The sequence below is a fragment of the Oculina patagonica genome, chromosome 2 (genome assembly GCF_052425735.1).
Source record: "Oculina patagonica isolate OP01 chromosome 2, crgOcupat, whole genome shotgun sequence".
In the NCBI taxonomy this organism is placed as follows: domain Eukaryota; kingdom Metazoa; phylum Cnidaria; class Anthozoa; order Scleractinia; family Oculinidae; genus Oculina; species Oculina patagonica.
In genome coordinates this window covers 10,633,026-10,650,832 of record NC_135759.1, presented here as the reverse complement: position 1 = coordinate 10,650,832, position 17,807 = coordinate 10,633,026, and the positions used below count along the sequence as shown (strand labels likewise).

Here is a 17,807-nt window from a genome sequence, read left to right as displayed (position 1 = left end):
ATAGACCCGGCGGGTACCCAATCTTGGGCGAGGATGTACCACTCGTTTCTCGGAAGGCCTCGTCTTATTTCAGATTATTTTAAGAATATTGACGACATTCCACTCCTTCAATTTCACCAAAATCAATATATGATGTTTCTGGATTGACGGTTTAGTTCCCTCCACTCCGAGACGTAAGAGCACTTTTCATAAACTTCTTTTAAATACAAAACACTGTTAAGAAGAGCAAGGTATTTGAACTTAACAACTTTCAAGTCACAGCCACCTCTTGTACACCAGTTGACACATATTTCTCAATTTTTGGCCGCTTGTAGGCGAGCGAAAAACTGATTCAAGCGAGCTCGCTCCACCTTGCTTCCTTCCGCCGGCAGTTCCAGTCTCAATATTCAAAGACCTGAAGCTAGCGCTGAATTCGTTTTAAAAAGACGGAACTGTCTTACGCTGCTTCTGAAGTACATGTAATTGTCAAATGCCTGGAGTCAGTGGATGGCATGTACGTGATTAACTTAAATGTAAACAACAATAATCAATTTAATTGTAGTGGAAAGTGTTTTTCAATAATCCTGATATTGATATCGCAAAAGGAACACCCAGTTGCAATACTGTTCATATTTACCTATCATGCTACAGTTGTGTACGTAATCAACGGAAATTCACTTAATAACAGCTATTTTAGGATAGGTCATTTTTGAGGTAGGTCAATACTTGGAAGAGTTTCGAATGGTTCTTAGTCAATATGCTTTGTAGGTAGTGAATATGCCATTTTTGGAATTTTGTGGCCATAAGTGGAAGAAAGCGTTAATACAATATTAGCGTGTTTTGTTCGTTCGTGGGTTGTCAGAGGGGGGAGGGACAAAAGGGTAAATTTCCCTCCTCCCTACTTTTTTGCGCCAATTTCTCCCTCCTCCCTATTTTTTTAGTCAAAATTTCTCCCTCCTCCCTATATATTTTTTAGCTGAAATTTCTCCCTCCTCCCTAATTTTTTTGGCCATTTCTCCCTCCTCCCTATTCTGCACCTCCTCCCTCTTGTCATCTCGCGTGTCTTGTCATTTGCAATTGTTGGTCACGTATGTCAAGGTTAATTCGATTAACAAGATATTTATTTTGCATGACTACCATGACTAATTGTGGTTGTAACTTTAAAGTTTGTGGTTGAAACCCTAGTGTGTGGCTATTTTGTAAAAGCCTATGAGTAGTACCTACATGTAGTGCTTTTTAATATACTGCAGATTGGCAGTACGTGAACCATTTAAATTCAAGATTTCAAGCTGTTGGGAAGTTCTTTGACTTCTTTCACAGGGTTCTGTTTCTGCGTTTTGCAAGATGAAACTTGTATGTATTAATGTTTGAGTCTATGTTTTTATTTTGAACTTGACCACTTATGGTAGCAGAACTAAATAGACTAGACTCCTACGCACAGGTTTCTTGGTTAGCCAACACGTTCAGGCTTTCCAAAGAAATTTTAACTTCAAGCAGGAGCGTATCTGCGCTCAGAGTCTGGAAATGGCTAGAGCTGAATGATCCAGTCACGCAATCGTCTTTGGTGACGAGCCCATGGGCCAAAAGGACATTTGCGTAGGAGGCCAAGAGGTTGCGTAATAATAGCCGCGCCTAATTATTGAATTTCTGCACAAGTGGCTGCCAAGCATAACCTCATGAACTCGCGGAACACGTAATATGTTATAAACAGCTATGTAAACAAATATATCTCAGGAATAATGTTCCATTAAGAGATTATGATTTTTGAAGCCTTTCAAATGGCTACCAATATTTCCTGTCTTGGCTTAAATTCATTTCATCTGGAAACATGACAAGATTTGCATCAGAATTGTAGCGCTGAGGCATTTTATTCAGGCGTTTTCCTAGGACCGCCAAATTGGGTAAGGGTTATAATTTACTTATTGCACGGCATTAAAAACCCTCCGGCAATTTCCGACAAAAATATTGCAAGTGTAGTTTTCCGCGTCGGACTCACCTCGCAGTGAGATGATGGTGTAGTGTAAACAAGTCACGCGGGATGCTGACCGGAAGTGCGTAGTCGGGTCTGGAATCGCCTGTGCGATTTGTGTATATAAGGCGCCGACTCAGAAATATTTAACAGACAAGTTATAACTGCGAAACGTGGAACTACAGCATAACCTTCAAGATGAATATCGCGATTCTAGCTGGTTTACTTGTGGCGACACTGGTCTCTCAGAGTTCTGGAGCGGCAATGATTCCTGAACACCCGCAAACAGCTTTCTGTAAAGCGGATTTTGGTGAGGCCTCATTTGATAACGTGTATTCTGTATATCGTACCCCGTTATGCGGATACCATTTAGATGTTGGTGTTTGCGTGTAACCTTACGCGTTGTAGTAAATTGTACAGTTTCGTAGCCGGTTCTTTAACAAACAACGGAAGGACGAGCAGCCTTCAGATGCTAAATTCATAAGAAACGTGTAACTAATCATTGAAGAGCCCCTGAAGAGTCCGAAGCACGATGTTTATACAACAGTACCTTCGTGTAATGCGCCCAACCGCCCAGCCATTAGCTAGCTAGAGAATTACTAATCCCAGTCGGATTAAGACAAAGAAAACTTTTTTCCTTAACAATAATAGACGGATAAGAAGACAAACAATGTGTTTTTGTTCAGTTATATAGAAACACGTTTAAGCAGTTTTAGCTCAGCATGAGGGCATTACTTTACAGTTTTCATCCTGTACTCTTCACCCTTTTTGACATTTTCGTGATGTAAGAAACCGAAGTACCCTGTAAGCAGAACTTTCCTTTTGTCAGTAGAGGGATTCGCGATTTCGCATGAGAGTGCTCACGCCGAATGTAAACTTATTGTAAAATCTGATACCTAGACTAACCATATTTTTCCTGTTGGTTTATCAAAAAGACCGCGAGTTTCCTTGAAACGGCCTTGCACCCCGGGCCTTGCACTGAATACGAACAAATCATACTTCGGTGTTTGTTAAATCTGAAAACTAAGCAAAATCGGTCGTAAGATTACTTATGATAAATAAATTGATTTGCTTCTAATAGAGTTTGTCTCGGGTCAGTGGTTTTCTGGAAAGGTCCTACGGAAGTCGATATCACGTCGTCTTCTCTTCATAACCAAAGTAGTTGAAACGATATAAATTGGGACATGTTTTATTTGCAAAATCCATGCATTCCATCACGCCTCGGCTATTTGTGAAAACGGTTCTTTTCAATTCCCGCTAAAACAGGAAAAATTAAGTCCACCATGTTTCCTTGTTTCTGTGCTTACATCGATTTTAATCGCTTACACTTCCTTTGTGATTAGAATTGTACAATTTTTGACACGATTAAGTTACCTTTTCAGTCAAGTTCAAGATACGTTTGTTTACCGGAGGTATCTATGTACGAACTTTTGGCAAAGATTCAAATTGACGAAGCAGTCTCCTTTTCGAAGAGGGCAAAGCCAGTGCAGGCAGATGTCACGCACCTCCGTACAGAGGCGGGTTGCGCTTGAATTGATCTCAACTGAGCAGGAACGAGCACCAAATAAACGAGATTAGAGGAAATTCCGCCCACTATTGCTAAGAAAAATAACAGCAAAAAAACAAGTATAAAAATTACAACACTAGTGTTTTGACCATATCCTTGAAAACAGGAAATGAGTTGTGAACCACAGGATCCGCTATTAAATGCTAAGTCGCCTGGCCACAGCACTAATCAAATGACAATCCTACGCCTACGGATGTCGCCAAAACAGCTTGTGTTTTTGGACTTTTAAACGACCGAGTGAAATAAACTGTCACCTCGAAAAGGAGCCTGATCGGAAGTTTCTATTTTCTGCTCACCATGAACGTTGTCTGAAACGCTGGTATCCTTCCTTTTCCGTCTCATGGCAATCCCGCTCGAAGTATAAGCATTCTAGCTTAGAAAACCATGTTGTTGATTTTGTGTGTACATGTATTTTTGGTAATGCGCATAGAAAATAGATTATTTTATTACTTTAGGTACGTGAAACAATAAAGGAAAACGAAACCTTTACGTGGTAGCAGAGACATTTCTCAGGCCTAAAGGGGGATCGATAAACACTTGACACTTGAGAGAGAAATTGCGATCACATCTAGCCAATGACAGCAAACGCTAATAACTATCTAATCCAATCATACGCACTGGTTCCGAGCGCGGGAAAACGCGCGTACGGCGAGGCGCGACTTCTTTTGTCTGCTCCTGATTGGTTTAAAGAGCAACAGATTGAATGTTAATGACTGCTTACTACCATAGAGATGGTTATCAGAGAATAGTTTAAATAATCAGACAAATTTTCTTTCTTTCTTATTCTAAGTATAGCCGAGTTGGACTCCATAGTTATTTGTGGTTATAATGAAGGTCTGTTAGAAATTTTCTTACCATTGCTGTCATATCTTTCTTTACAGTTGTTCGAGTCAAAATTCTGGGTAAAATAAAACAGGACGACGATCCACCCACAACTGAAGCGGCAAAGGGATTGCTGAATGACGTTTTTACCACTGCTCCAACAACTGAGACGTCTCTAACAGAGGACCCAACTAAGCTGGTAGTCATGAAGAGCTCTTCACCTCAAAACTTTCAGAAACCAAGTGATACGCCACCCGAATCAGAAGATGGTTCACTCCTCGGTTCGCTCTTAGGCCGACACAAGCGAAGTGTGGGGATACGTGGCGTTCCACCTCCCGGTGGAAACCTCCAATATCGCGCTATGGGAGGAAAGCACCGGGACAAAGGAATGATGTACTACGATGTCTTGATCAAGAAAGTCTTTAAAGGTGAAGACAAAGTGAGGAAAACCAGAGGAACTTTTATCGATGCTGCCAATCCATCTCGTGTGTTTGCAAAAATTTATTTCTCGAGTCACCATGGGCAGGATCTCGAGCCAGGCGTTGCTTACATGCTTTCTGGTAAAATCATGGACAATGATCTAATCCTGCCTTCGCGTGGCTGTTGGTATGAGAAGTGGCACGACTTATCTGGTGAGGAAGTGCACGGTCTTCATGGAAAGTACGCGGAAAACTGCGACTGCCCCATCAATGTCTGCTTTGGATATCACTGTAAAATGATGCAGTCCTTCAAACATTCAGGGTGTGGCTGGCAGCTGCGTAACTTCATAGAGCCAAGAAGAGATTGTGCAGCAAAACATAACATGTGTGCAAAACAACATGGTGCGTGCCAATGGACAACGGGACATGGATACCAATCGTGTATGAGTCCCTCGGGACTTTACCCGTGAACATTTCAAGGCCCTCGGGATATTTCCCGAAGGAATCTTTTTATAATAAGACGTTGCTTTGTGCAAAATTTACAGGAGATAGATAGTTATGAGGGATTTCTTTGGCAAGACAAAGAAGTACAGTGGAACCCCGCCTTACGGCCACCTCGGTAATACGGCCACCTCGTTATTACGGCCACTTTTGTTTGTCCCGGCAAAATGCCCTTACATTTTCTTATAATAAAACCCCGTTAATGCGGCCACCCCGTTAATACGGCCAACGGCCACATTCTGAAAACCCAACCTGTACAATCCTTTATAATTTTACCCTGTTAATACGGCCACTCGAACCAAATATAGCCCTTAATAATTGACCAAACAAAACAAATACAGTACTCGGGAAACAAAATTGAATGACACTCTTTTATTCAAACCATCTGTAACTTGTCATTTAATTAACTGTTTTGTGGTTTACCGTACCCAAATTCGCAAGTAGCCAATCCGAAGCGCGATCTACTGTCCTGATATCCTACGATATCAAGTCACTGACCTGATATGCCACCATATCACGGTCACTTTGAATTAAAGTAGTGTTTCTGTACGATGAATTGAAAAGAGGTTTTACCAATAAAACAGAAACTAGTATTTTTAATTAGCTGGTGTTTACCGGTCGTAAAATGACTAAAATGAGAAAAACTTTCTCGCCAAAACTAAACTTGAGCGCGCTCGCCAATAGACCATATTCGTATTCTCGGTATTGGACTGGAACTAGCTTGCAATGGAGGCTCATGCGGGGGAATATCATTAAAAACAGCTTTATGCCATTTGCATTTGAAAAGATTACCCGCATTAGCCTCCATTGCAAGCTAGTTCTAGTCCAATACCGAGAATACGAATAAGGCCTATTGCGCGATGTTTGCCGACGAGTACTGAAACATTCACACTGAAACAATGGAGTCGGAGTTTCCAAATTTTTCGCTAAATTTGGATTTTGAAAATTTAGGGAATGAAACTCCAAACAAACGAGTAAAAAAATGTAAGAAGAGGACTTGATAAAAGTGTTGAAGACCAAAAAAGTATCAATACAAGCAGGTCAACACATTTTGTACTACGTGTCTTGCAAGCATGGCTTCAACAGATCGAATAATATCACCGGATTTTTGGCTGAATTTGGGTACGGTAAATACCTAATAGTACCTTTTTGGTACGCTTCGGCGGCATATCAGGCTCGTTTGGTCTCGCCATGGGTATTTTGGCTCGACTGCGTCTCGCCAAAATACGAACCATGGCTCGACCAAACTCGCCTGATATGCCGCCAAAGCGTACCAAAAAGGTACGATTAGGTATAAAAACTGATCACTGAAAAAGAAATAAACTTACAAACAGTAACATCAGCTTAGCTAAATAACAAAGCGATTAAGTCATTGTGCGTGTAGTAAAAAGAGAATAAAAACGAAACTCACTGATTTTTTTCAATATCGTGAACATGAAAGTCAATTGATGTTACTCATGTACAGTATTATAAGTTAGAAAAGTCGAGACCTTTATTTTGAGATAGCCTAGCTTGTTCACGTTTCCTTTTTTCAATCCAATAATGTTCATTTTTCCATGCATGAATTGTAAATGTGCTGATTTAATCTTCATTAGTTTTTAATGATAGTACTGTATATTTGCAGTCGTGATGTTTATTAAAGAACAGTTGTTTAGAAGTACAATTGTGATGTGTATCTGTCAAGACGTCACTTGAAGTAGACCACTCATAAAATTTGACCCTACCCCGTTAATACGGCCACCCCCGTTAATACGGCCAAATTTCCATGGCCCGTTGGTGGCCGTATTAACGGGGTTCCACTGTATACAATTTACGTAAATGAATATGAATGTATAACACAAATTAAATTTGCAAGCCATTTTTCGTCCTTATGTACAGATATCGTTTAAACTCAATAAACTTTGATAGACCTAGAGAATGATAACAAAAAAATGTGTTATTTGTCTGTTCGTTTGTTACTGCAGGGTAACGTTTTATACCATTAAGGCTTTTTGGGGTTAGGTCCAATTACCCAGCGAGGAAGAAAGAATTAAAACGAAGGCCCTTTCCAGTTGTTTATAGAATCTAGGCACAGGAGTTTTTTATGGGAGAAAGGTTGACATGCAACTCTTTGAAGGTTTCTCGAGGCAAACTTAGCTGTAAATTTGGTTAAAAAGAATTTCGAAAAAGAGCCCTGGATTCGTGATTCTTTGCTCAACTTTAAGTTCAGATAAGCAAATTTTTGGTGACGGCTTCTATTGGGGAGAAACTTCAGAAGGAAATTTGTGTTACAAATCTGTTCCAGTTTATATTTGGATCGGATACTTTTTATATTTTCTTCCCAAAATCTCGATTGTCTGAGTGCGAATCTTGTATTACATGTACAAAAATTTTAGTTTCCACCTTGCCACCCTAACGGCCTTCACGATTGTTCACTTTATTTGTGTACGAGTGGCACAATGTTTACCTCGTAAATCTTTGCTCAAGTGACCAGAGCAATACCAGTGCGCTCAACATTCTGTATCCTTTGAAAGTTTACCCTCCAGTTTCCGAAAAGAATGCATTTACACCCACTTGTTCATAAGAAAAGCCGCCCCTGGTCGGAGGGTTGTCCTCTCCGGCCCTGAGTAATCTTTTACCGCTTTGATGTGAAAAAAGGCCCTCCCGCTTTCCCGCATGCTCTGTATATCCAAAGTTGTCAATGAATAAAAAAAGCCAAAGCATTCATGTGGAAAAAATGTTGGCTCCCCCTCAGGGTCACCCTACCTTCAAAGCGAATGACCCTCCACCGAGGGTCTTCCCGTCCCCGGACCAACTTTGAGATTTCTAATAAAAAGGTTCCTAGATATTTATAAAGAAATTTCTGAAAAGTTCTCTCGCCCTGTATAGCTCGGTATGGAGGGTAACCCTCTTACCAGGGACAACTTTTCTCCATTATAAACAAGCTCTAACACGACAGTACGATTATACAACAGCTGCATGCAAACAGTACAGTTTCGCTTGTTTGTATTTTTCTTTGGTAAAAGTATTGCACCCAACTTGAGTGTCGTAAAACCAAAACCAAAGTTATCACTCTGGCCAATCGTAAAGGACACATACAATCAAATGAGCCAATCAAGACTCAAGGTAAATACACGTACACGTCGGAAAGCGCGGAAAAACGTGTGCGAGCGAGTCACGATTGGCTTTGCCTTTACTTCTGATTGGATGAAGCAGTGGCGCGAGTTTCTTAAACCAATCACCAGGCGAAGTACAGACAACTCTCTCTAAACAAACACATATATAAGACGGACACCTTATGTTGGTTCCGTCCCTGCCGTTTTTCAGTCATTTTACTGAAGCTTAACTCCCTATTTGACAGACACCTCTCTGAGACGGACAGATGGAGCTGGTCCCGACTGTGCCGTCTTAGAGGGATTGACTGTATTGCAAAACGAAAGCAAATGCGAATTATTTTCGACACTCAGGTGAAAACCGCTCTTACAAGCCTACTTCATTTCAAAACCATAACAGTATAACTGAAAAAATACGACCTGACAAAAGATTAAAAAAACCTGGAACAACCTTGTCCAACTAGGAATGCATCGCAATCAATGGATGTAGTCATTACATTAATTGTCTCGCACTATTGATGTCATAACACCGTGTTGTTGAGATGATGATGTCTCTTTATTGTGGATTTCAAGGATTTGACCGTGTATCCTACTGCCGTGACTTGTCAGTTTCCTAAAAATTCAATCCTTCACTTTGCCATTATCTCCAATCACCAGCAAGAATGCAGTTATTTAGTACGTTTCTTCCTCCAACAGTTTCTGGACGAATACACTGATGATACAACAACTCAGATAAGGTTTAAAAAGAGCTCTTCCACATCTTGGAAGTTGGTGTGTTCACTTTCCTTTGATTTTAAAATTAAAAAAAGTGTTTATCCCTTAGAAGTGGCAATCCAGTATCATCACCACGCTTTCGAATCACCCTGCGTGATGGAGCTGGGAGGTTGCCTCTGGTACTCGGACCAAATCTTAATTCATATTAAACGGTCTCGCGGATTACTTGATAAATCAATCTTCCATTATCGACCTACCCCTAACGTCCTCGTTCGTAGGAGGTTGGCAACAGTAGAGTAGGGGAATGCCCTGTTGGGGTGAGGCACAGTGGGACTTAGGTCCCGACCGTTGTGAAGGCCTGGTAGGAACCCTGAAACAAGGCAAGGGGTTATGGCAAGTCTGCAGGGGGCTAGCCAATACCCTCAGAATCGATTTGTGTCTACGAAAACCGAAACAGACCCTTGCATTGGGATACGGTGGGTCGCCAGAGGGAGGACCATTCCATGGATGGTAGCATGACGCTTGCTAACCAAAAACGCCAGGCAGTCTGTGAGCCGAAACTCTCTCTTCTAGGGCTTAATTCTATTTACCAGAATTGGTTGATGGAACGTAAGCACGATGTATGAATGTGGAAAAGCTGTGCAGGGGGCCAAGAAAATGAAACAAAATAAAACAGATTAGCGAAATCAGATGGATGGGAAGTGGCAGTTTGGTACTAGCTGATGGGACAACTTTTATATATTCGGATCGAAAAGATTGACAATACCAAGCTGGCGTGGCTCTCATGTTAAATTGATTTTCTGCAAAGGCACTCATGGAATGGAACCCGTTGAGCGAGAGAATTGTTTATCTGTGCTAGATTCTATTCCAAGTACAGCAACTCACAGTTATGCAATGCTATTTACCCTCAAATGCAGCAGATGAGGTTGAAAGCTCAATTTCTACGAACAGTTACAGTAAAGGTGGCTGCAACACCAAAGCATAACTAGTCCAGTCCCTGGACTCTCTCTTCCGCGCACCCAATATAGGGGTTGAACCCAGGCGCGAGAAGAGAGAGTCCAGGATAACTTGAAAGAAAAAGCATGCGCCGTTTTCCCCCCAAATCGGGGGGAAAAGCATATTTGGCAGCACTTTTGAAAACGCACGCGCACAGATAATGAGTTCAACTACGCGACCGTGTACTAAACAGAAACACCATAATAACTTAAAAAAAGCCTAGGTTGTCGTATCTGCTAAAAGCTAGCGGCCAGAAACACTAGTCACTATCCGTAAACTATTCCTGGTAATTTGTACCTGTTCATTGAATATGCTTTGGACGCAATTTAGCGCAGTTTCTTCTTGCATTTAAGTCGCACGCTTGGTCGCGTAGTTGAATTCGTCATTTGAGCGAGCAATTCTAACCCTAGCGTGCGCGTCCTACGAAAGTAACGCCATACTCCTCGTTTCTGATTGGCTCGTTCTGAGCATGCACCTGCAAGTTATCTTGGACTCTCTCTTCTCGCGCCTGGGTTCAACCCCTAGAAAGGGCGCGCGAAAGAAAGAGTTCAGGGACTGGACTAAAGCATGACGTACTGCTGGTGACAGGAAACCTAAATGCTTAAGTTGGAAGAGAAGACCACATGGGAAAACAGGGCTCTGGACACATGTCTGGAGAAATGAATGAGAATGGTAAACTTTTTGCAGACTTCTGTGGTTTAAACGGCTTGCATAGAGAGATTGATAGGACCACATGGACATTTCCAGACAAAAACGGACCAAAAATCAGATAGATCACATTACAACTACCGTAAATGATCTAATAAACGTTCGGGGCGTCTATTAGATTTTAGGGCTCCTGAGGGGGGCGTTAAATAGATATGAGGCGTTTATTAGAGAGAGGAGTTTATTACAATTTTACTGTAACAACGTCAACAAAACAAAAAAGATGCGTAGTTTGCTCGCGGAATACGATAGAAAACAGAGTGCGAATGGGAGACTTATCTAATCTGCGCAAATGCAAAGCCTAGAGACGTCGTTCATAGTTGGTCATAGTTCGATATCAATGTCTTTATCGTCATAGGAGTCAACCATGTTGGCATCGTTGGCCTCTTCGATCTCAAGCAAAAACTAGATAAATTACATGATTTTACTTAATGTGGCGTTTCCTTGGCTTTCGAAGTGATTCTTAGGAGGCGTCTATTAGACACGGGGCGTTTATTAGAGAGGGACGTCTAATACAAACTTAACACGTCAGAAGAGGCGTTTATTAGATATTTGAGAGTGGGCGTTTATTAGATTATTTACGGTAACAGCAGATGGAGAACCTCTCGCCTCGACACCAGGGTATTTAGGGGTGCGGATATTTTGAAGACATGTTGGTAGGCGGTAGAATGCGTTTAAAACTAAGAAAAGTCGCTAAAGAGTGCGTAAGGAGAAAACTATATTCCGGATAAGCTAAAAGATCCAGAAACCCAAAGAAAGTTCAGTCGAAGATTTCAGAATAGGTTCGAGCTTCTGCCAATAATGAACGTTCAAGGGGAAGAAACAGGGGTAAAAGATGTATGGCAAAGTGTCAGCAGCATATATCTGGAAACAGGAAGGGAAGTTTAGGAAGGTCCTGCACCGAACAGATTTTCACTCTAAGGAACATAATAGAGCAATGTATGGAATGGCAGGGGCTCTGCACCCGAATTTTATTCATTTCAAAAAGGCTTTTGATAGTTTGCATCGGAATTCGCGAGTCGCTATAGAAACGACGGTCAGGTGGCAATTTTGAAATAGCAAAGTGGTCGCCAGTAGCCGGGTTTGCTTTTTCAAACTATAATGTTGAAAATCTTAAAGAAAAAGCGAAAGAGGGAAATAACAGGAACGCAACCTGAACATGAGTGAGAGCCAGGGCCAGACATCTTCTATTAGAAAAAAATTGGGATTGCTTGAGACTTTGGAGTAAACAAAGCTCGAACGAATTAAAAATGTAGTAACGTTCTGAGTGAGCTGAGAGCGAGCAGATTAAGTGTTTTGGCATATTCCATGCAGTAGCTGATATAAACAGTTAGCATGCCAAGATACAGCCACTGGGTTGTGTCTATACAGTATAGTAAAATATTTGTTTACAGTATAAAAAGAAAAAAAACTGCACAGTTTGGAAAGATGTATGCCGGACAGCAAGTTTCATGTAACTATGAAGTTGTATATAATTTGAGTTAGTGGATAAAATGATAAATTTGCACGTGGTTGCTTGGAAGACATTAAGATCTTTCACCGTTTCCGAACAATTCACCGTTTGTGAACAATTTTAATAAACTTTAAAATGACACGCGTTACCAGGAGACAACGACCAAAAGTTACAGATACTTATTGCAGGATTTCAGAACAAGTACCAAATTTCCCTGTGAAAACTACAAGTCGCTAAAGAGTCCGTAAGGAGAAAACTATATTCCGGATAAGCTCTGTTGTTCTGTCCAATATGATTTAGACCGTTTCTTTTTCCATCTGGATTCTGGATCTTTCTTCCTTAGTATGCGGAAAGCTACGGAAGTAAAGCAGATCACCCCAGTAACCAATATTTGAACTAATCTTCCGCATGACCGGAGCAAGAACTCTGGCTTGAAGTATGTGGAGTTGCACAAGCCAAAATACAGTAAAAACCTTAGTATAAGAGCCTGGTGGATAAACGCTATATAAGAACCTTTTGAAGCGTTCATTCGTATTTGGGAAATCAGAAAATAAAATAAAAGTTTTATATGGCAATTCGACAATGAAGAACCTCTCATAATTCCAATTTTAAAATTTGATATGCTAAAATAAATCAGAGGACTCAGAGCAGGGAGTGTTTTTTTTTTAGGATAAGTCTTACTTCTTAACACAATTATGTTTCTTAAGAAAGAGACCACACCCATAAAGACTAGTTGTTGGCCCAACTATTTAGATATATGTCCATAATTAACCCACATTCTCAGTAGACACCAAATACACCCCCCCACCCCACCCTTAATTACCCCCCCCCCCCAACCAACTTTTTTTTTTTCCCCTTCCTTTTTTTTTTTTTTTATTTTACCCTCTATATTTCGAACTCCCGATATCTCGAACCTTTTTCGATTCCCCTTGAAGGTTCGAGTTATCGGGATTCGACTGTACATAAGAACCTTTTTAGACTAGCTGGGAAAAAATTTAGGTTCTTGTACGTGGATTTTTTACTGGATTAAGTAATAAAATTCCTTATTACTACAGCAGTACACCCATGTAGGCTTGCATTTAACATTGTTTATTCGGTCACACTTTGAGTGACATTTTACTTCTAAAAGTGTAGTACCAAAATCGCCCCTACTAGAGAAAAGACAGAAACGTGCTCCAGTTTTTCCTGCGTCATATGGTCACCTATAGCTACATTTCAACGTTTATATTATGAGCTTTTATTTTTATATATTTACTATTGTGCTTAATATTGGCCTGACATGTTTAATTCCATGCGGAGTGCTTTTAAAACAATGTGTCAACAAGAATAGCAAGAAGCCTCGACTTACTCCTTGTTAGGAATACTTCACGAGATCTTCAAAAAGCAATGGTTTGTTAGTTTGCTTTGCTGCAAATTAATCAACAACTTTATTTTTATACATTGTGCAATAGTTTAAGAGCCACGGCACCAGACGTATATTTCAGTCCAAGCGCTTTCGTTCGTGAATGGCAAATCAGTTGGTTTTTCATAATCGGTTGTAGAGTAGCGGGAGTCTAAATGCTTTGTTGAAGGTAATTGAACTGGCACCACCGACAAACCTTTCGTAGCTGTTTTAGCAAGGCTAAGAAATACTGTCTCGTCATAAAAACCCGTTTACCTAGTATATAAGTAGATTTTGTGTTGCTGAGGAGAATAAATTTTCTGATGATGGGTAATGTTAATATGTTACTGAAATGTGATAAAAAAAGGACGCGACCAATACCAGGGTTGATTGTGGTTAAGATAAAACATGATTTTATTCTGTCGTAAAACTTAAAATGTTCTCCATTATTTGATGTTAAAGGATAATGCCTATAATTTTTCAGCATGAAAGCAATTTTACTGTATTTGTAGCTCTTTAAGTCACCGTTCCATAACCAATAAAACCGACATAATGACTTGATGATTGCGACAAATGCTGCTATAACTGCTTCTTTTAAAGATATTTGTCACAGAGAAATGACCATGAGTCTAATATAAGGCGTATCACATCAGGCACTTGACAAATCCTGTATAAATACAACGAACCGACGCAAATCGCTCATTTTCTGTGCTCTTTTTACGTTGTTACGTTTCGGGGATGAAAGAAAAAGACGAAAAGATAAATTGGACAAGCGACCTACAGCATAAAGGACGCAATACCTTAAAACGATTCTGTATAGCACTTGTTGGAAAACATGTTTTCAAGCCTGCATCGCGTGCTTGTTGGTTTTAGCAAGTTTAAAAAATCTATCGCCCACTGAACGTTCGTAGCACGCTAGGCTCTGGGAAACACGCGCTGCAAACCTCACCGCTACCTTACTTGAATTTCTGGTAGCCGTTAATAACAAGAAGTTTAGTCTTTGTTTTAGTGGTATCTTCCCGATTCCACAACAGAACGAGATGCCGAAAGCATGCAGTATGGTGAGTAAATTCATCGAATCGATGCAGATTTTATTTTGCATACTACGTATTGAATATTTACCGAATACAGTATTTTTGTTGACTCGAGTGACTATACCTTTGCTAGCTATTATCACTAAGGCCACAAATGTGAACGGAGTGAAAGTACAATTGAACAGATAAAAAGAAAGAATTGCTTCGAAACAAAAGCGATTCAGATCGCACTAAAGATTTTTAAAAATATTTTTATAATTCAAAGATTAAAAACCAACATTGATTTACAGCTTTGTTTTAATTGCAAACGCAGTAAGGGACGTTGAGGCAATTTTTGTTACATTTCAGTCTCTATAGCTAGCTGCCGTGATAGAAGTGTTCAGTTGCTATATAATAAATAATTTTTTACCACAGTGTTATAGAGTTTAAGAATTGTACTAGTTCTAAATAGAAAGTCTTTGCAACGTGTAAAACTCCCACTTTGCGTCAGATGGGCTGCCTTCCGGTAAAAGAAAGGTGTAAACGATATTTTGATAAGCAAGATCGACTTTATAGGTGTTTTAAAAAAATACTTTGTTGCCGACGTTATTCTCTCCAAAATTTTACTCAAATGAAACGACGTACACCTCGTAACTAACAGTGGTTTATTAGTAAGCATATTTTGTACAAAATTCTTTGACCTTACAGAAAACGCATTTTTAGAAAATATATGCACATGAATAATCAGTTTCAAAGATGATTTTATAAAAGGAAAAAAGCCACGAAATGTCGTACTAAATCAGAACGAAAGAGCGGCCAAATCGTCAATTTTTAACTAAAAATCGTATTGTGTAATACTTTTACACGCTTTCTATTTGCTTACTTTGGCTCAACCAATACATCGAATCTAAAGTGATCAAAGAATACAATAAAGACAAAGCTGGAATTGGAGTGCTCTACAGAACGGCGCTGTCATTTTCGCGCAATCTATCAAGTTGCCGTGGTAATTCCGGCTATATTGTTCATCGACTCTGTACCTTTTGAATTCGTTGATTGAGTGATACAACAGAAACCTCACGTTCAAAGTGGTTTATGAATAGCGAGAACAATTTTCGAATTAACGCATTGTGTTCAGTACATAGAACAGTTCTCGCCATTGTACCTCTCACTTCCCTACCCTATGTTTCGATCATAAAGTTAGCGAGATAAACCAAAGCACACTATTTCGTGAAAATTTTCTCGAATTACCTCACTTTAACAGTTCAATAAAGCCTTAAAAGAAAGACCTTAGGGAAACATTTATTTTATAGCTCAAAATTAGTTAATTTTTCATTCTGTTGTCTGTTAACCAGCCGAGCATTTGTGCTAGCTTTTTTTTATTTAGCGATATGTGAAGAGGGATCTAAAGAAAGATTTCCATAAAGGACAGATGTGAAGGTTTAAACTTTTCTTTTTCATAAAAATATATTGGTCGCTAATTTGGCGACAGAATAAAACATATAGAGTCTTTAGTGCGTTAAAACAGTTTGTGCATGGGTGTTCTTTCTATATTTCTTTTCTCAGTATTCATTTCTACCTACTTAATAAATGGTAGTAAGAGAAAAATGGAAGACATTCAACAATTTATAGCCTTGACGTGCTGCTTTCACTTGCACAGCAAAAGCAAAGTTTTACTTTTTATTGCTGTAATTTTTATGAGCTCTTGTTAGTATATGAAGAGCAGAAATGTGAATCAAAGGAAGTGTTTAAAGAATCACATATTTGCTCAGGTGCCAATTTTTAGAATACTCCCGTTGTGGCTTAACCTTTTCTTGAATACTCGTGTCAAGCTAGCTGTATAAGAAAAAAAGACATCAATTCATACGTCCCTTTACTCAGTTATAAGTTTGCTTTGCAGGGAGCAAAAGTAAAAAAATTCGTTCATTTCATGTGTTTTGTTAAGTCTAAGTGTCAGTTTAAATATTTAAATGTTCATTTTTCTGCTAGGGTGGGAACTAAAGACACTTTATTTTCTGGCACTAAAAAAACACAGCCTTGTCAATGTTAGAGCTATCTATTGCTAAAAACCCCGACTTGATTCGAAAATTAAAACTAAGAATTTTTACAAGTCATTTGCTTATACCTTCCAACTGTCAGTTCACGTTTGTAATTTGCTTTATACACATCTGACATGGGTTTAACGAGATTAAGCCCATACTGTCAGATAAAAAGTTCTTTCATAACATAACAAATTTGGAATTTTAAATCTAACGCAGTATATTTAATTCTAGTAACTCAGGCTACTTTTCAACGCTACCGTATGGTATACTGGCATAGGAACTAGGTTATGCTGTGATTTTTCCCCTACATTTTACTTTGGTGTCAAGTGTTCTTTCTCGTGGAAGTTTTCTGAGCTGGCATGGCTAATGTGGATGTAATCCAATGAAACCATTCAACTAACACAAATACAAGGATTTTAAAAATACAAATATACCTTTTTCTACAGCACAGCACCACTTTATTTTGTATTTTTTTGTCGCAATGAAAAATCAAGTCATTTAATCGAGTGCTGCACTATATTATACAATCACAGAGTGAGCGTTGATTTTTCTTTACTGTTTCGAGAGGATTTACCGTATTTCAGTCAATTTCTTGTTTAACCGTATTTAACATTTTAAACACCCTTTTTGAAAAGCCAGCAGTAATTTTTAGTTGTCAACAAAGCCAGAGCTAGTTTCCGAATTTTCACTCATGGTAAAGTAAGCACTCATACGAACCGACCTTTAATTAGGACTTGACATGAAAGATAAGAAGGCAAAAAAAAACGCAATTAATGAAAAAAAAAAATTACTTTTGGATATGCAAGTGGCATCCGAGGCCACAGGGAGTGAAAGAAATACCGATTATATTAGAATACCTGAAGGGGATAAAATGAATAAGTGTCGTAAAAACAGCAATCGGTTTACTTAAACAATGCTTGGAAAGACAACCGAAAGAGAGATTGATTTCTGTTAATTAAACCTACGCTCGCAGCTGCCTCAAGGAGGAAGAATAAAAAGCTATCGATAAATTAGAATATGAAAGGTGGAATAAGATAAGGGGTAGTTAAACAGTCGGTGTGCCGTTTAATGTCAGAGGAGGTATTGAATTGAACAGCAATAAAACATTCATTAATACTGCGATGTTTTGAAACCGCTGTCGTTAACATTTTAGCTAA

The 17,807-nt window shown here is 39.4% G+C and overlaps 1 protein-coding gene across 1 annotated transcript; it reads left to right on the top strand.

Moving 5' to 3' along the window:
* The first annotated feature begins 2,059 nt into the window (after window positions 1–2,059).
* LOC144643003 (uncharacterized) lies at window positions 2,060–6,681 on the top strand. Its single transcript, XM_078502120.1, has 2 exons — window positions 2,060–2,258; window positions 4,397–6,681. The coding sequence occupies exons 1-2, from the start codon at window positions 2,147–2,149 to the stop codon at window positions 5,224–5,226; spliced, it is 942 nt and encodes a 313-aa protein (XP_078358246.1). The 5' UTR covers window positions 2,060–2,146; the 3' UTR covers window positions 5,227–6,681.
* Window positions 6,682–17,807: the final 11,126 nt, after the last annotated feature.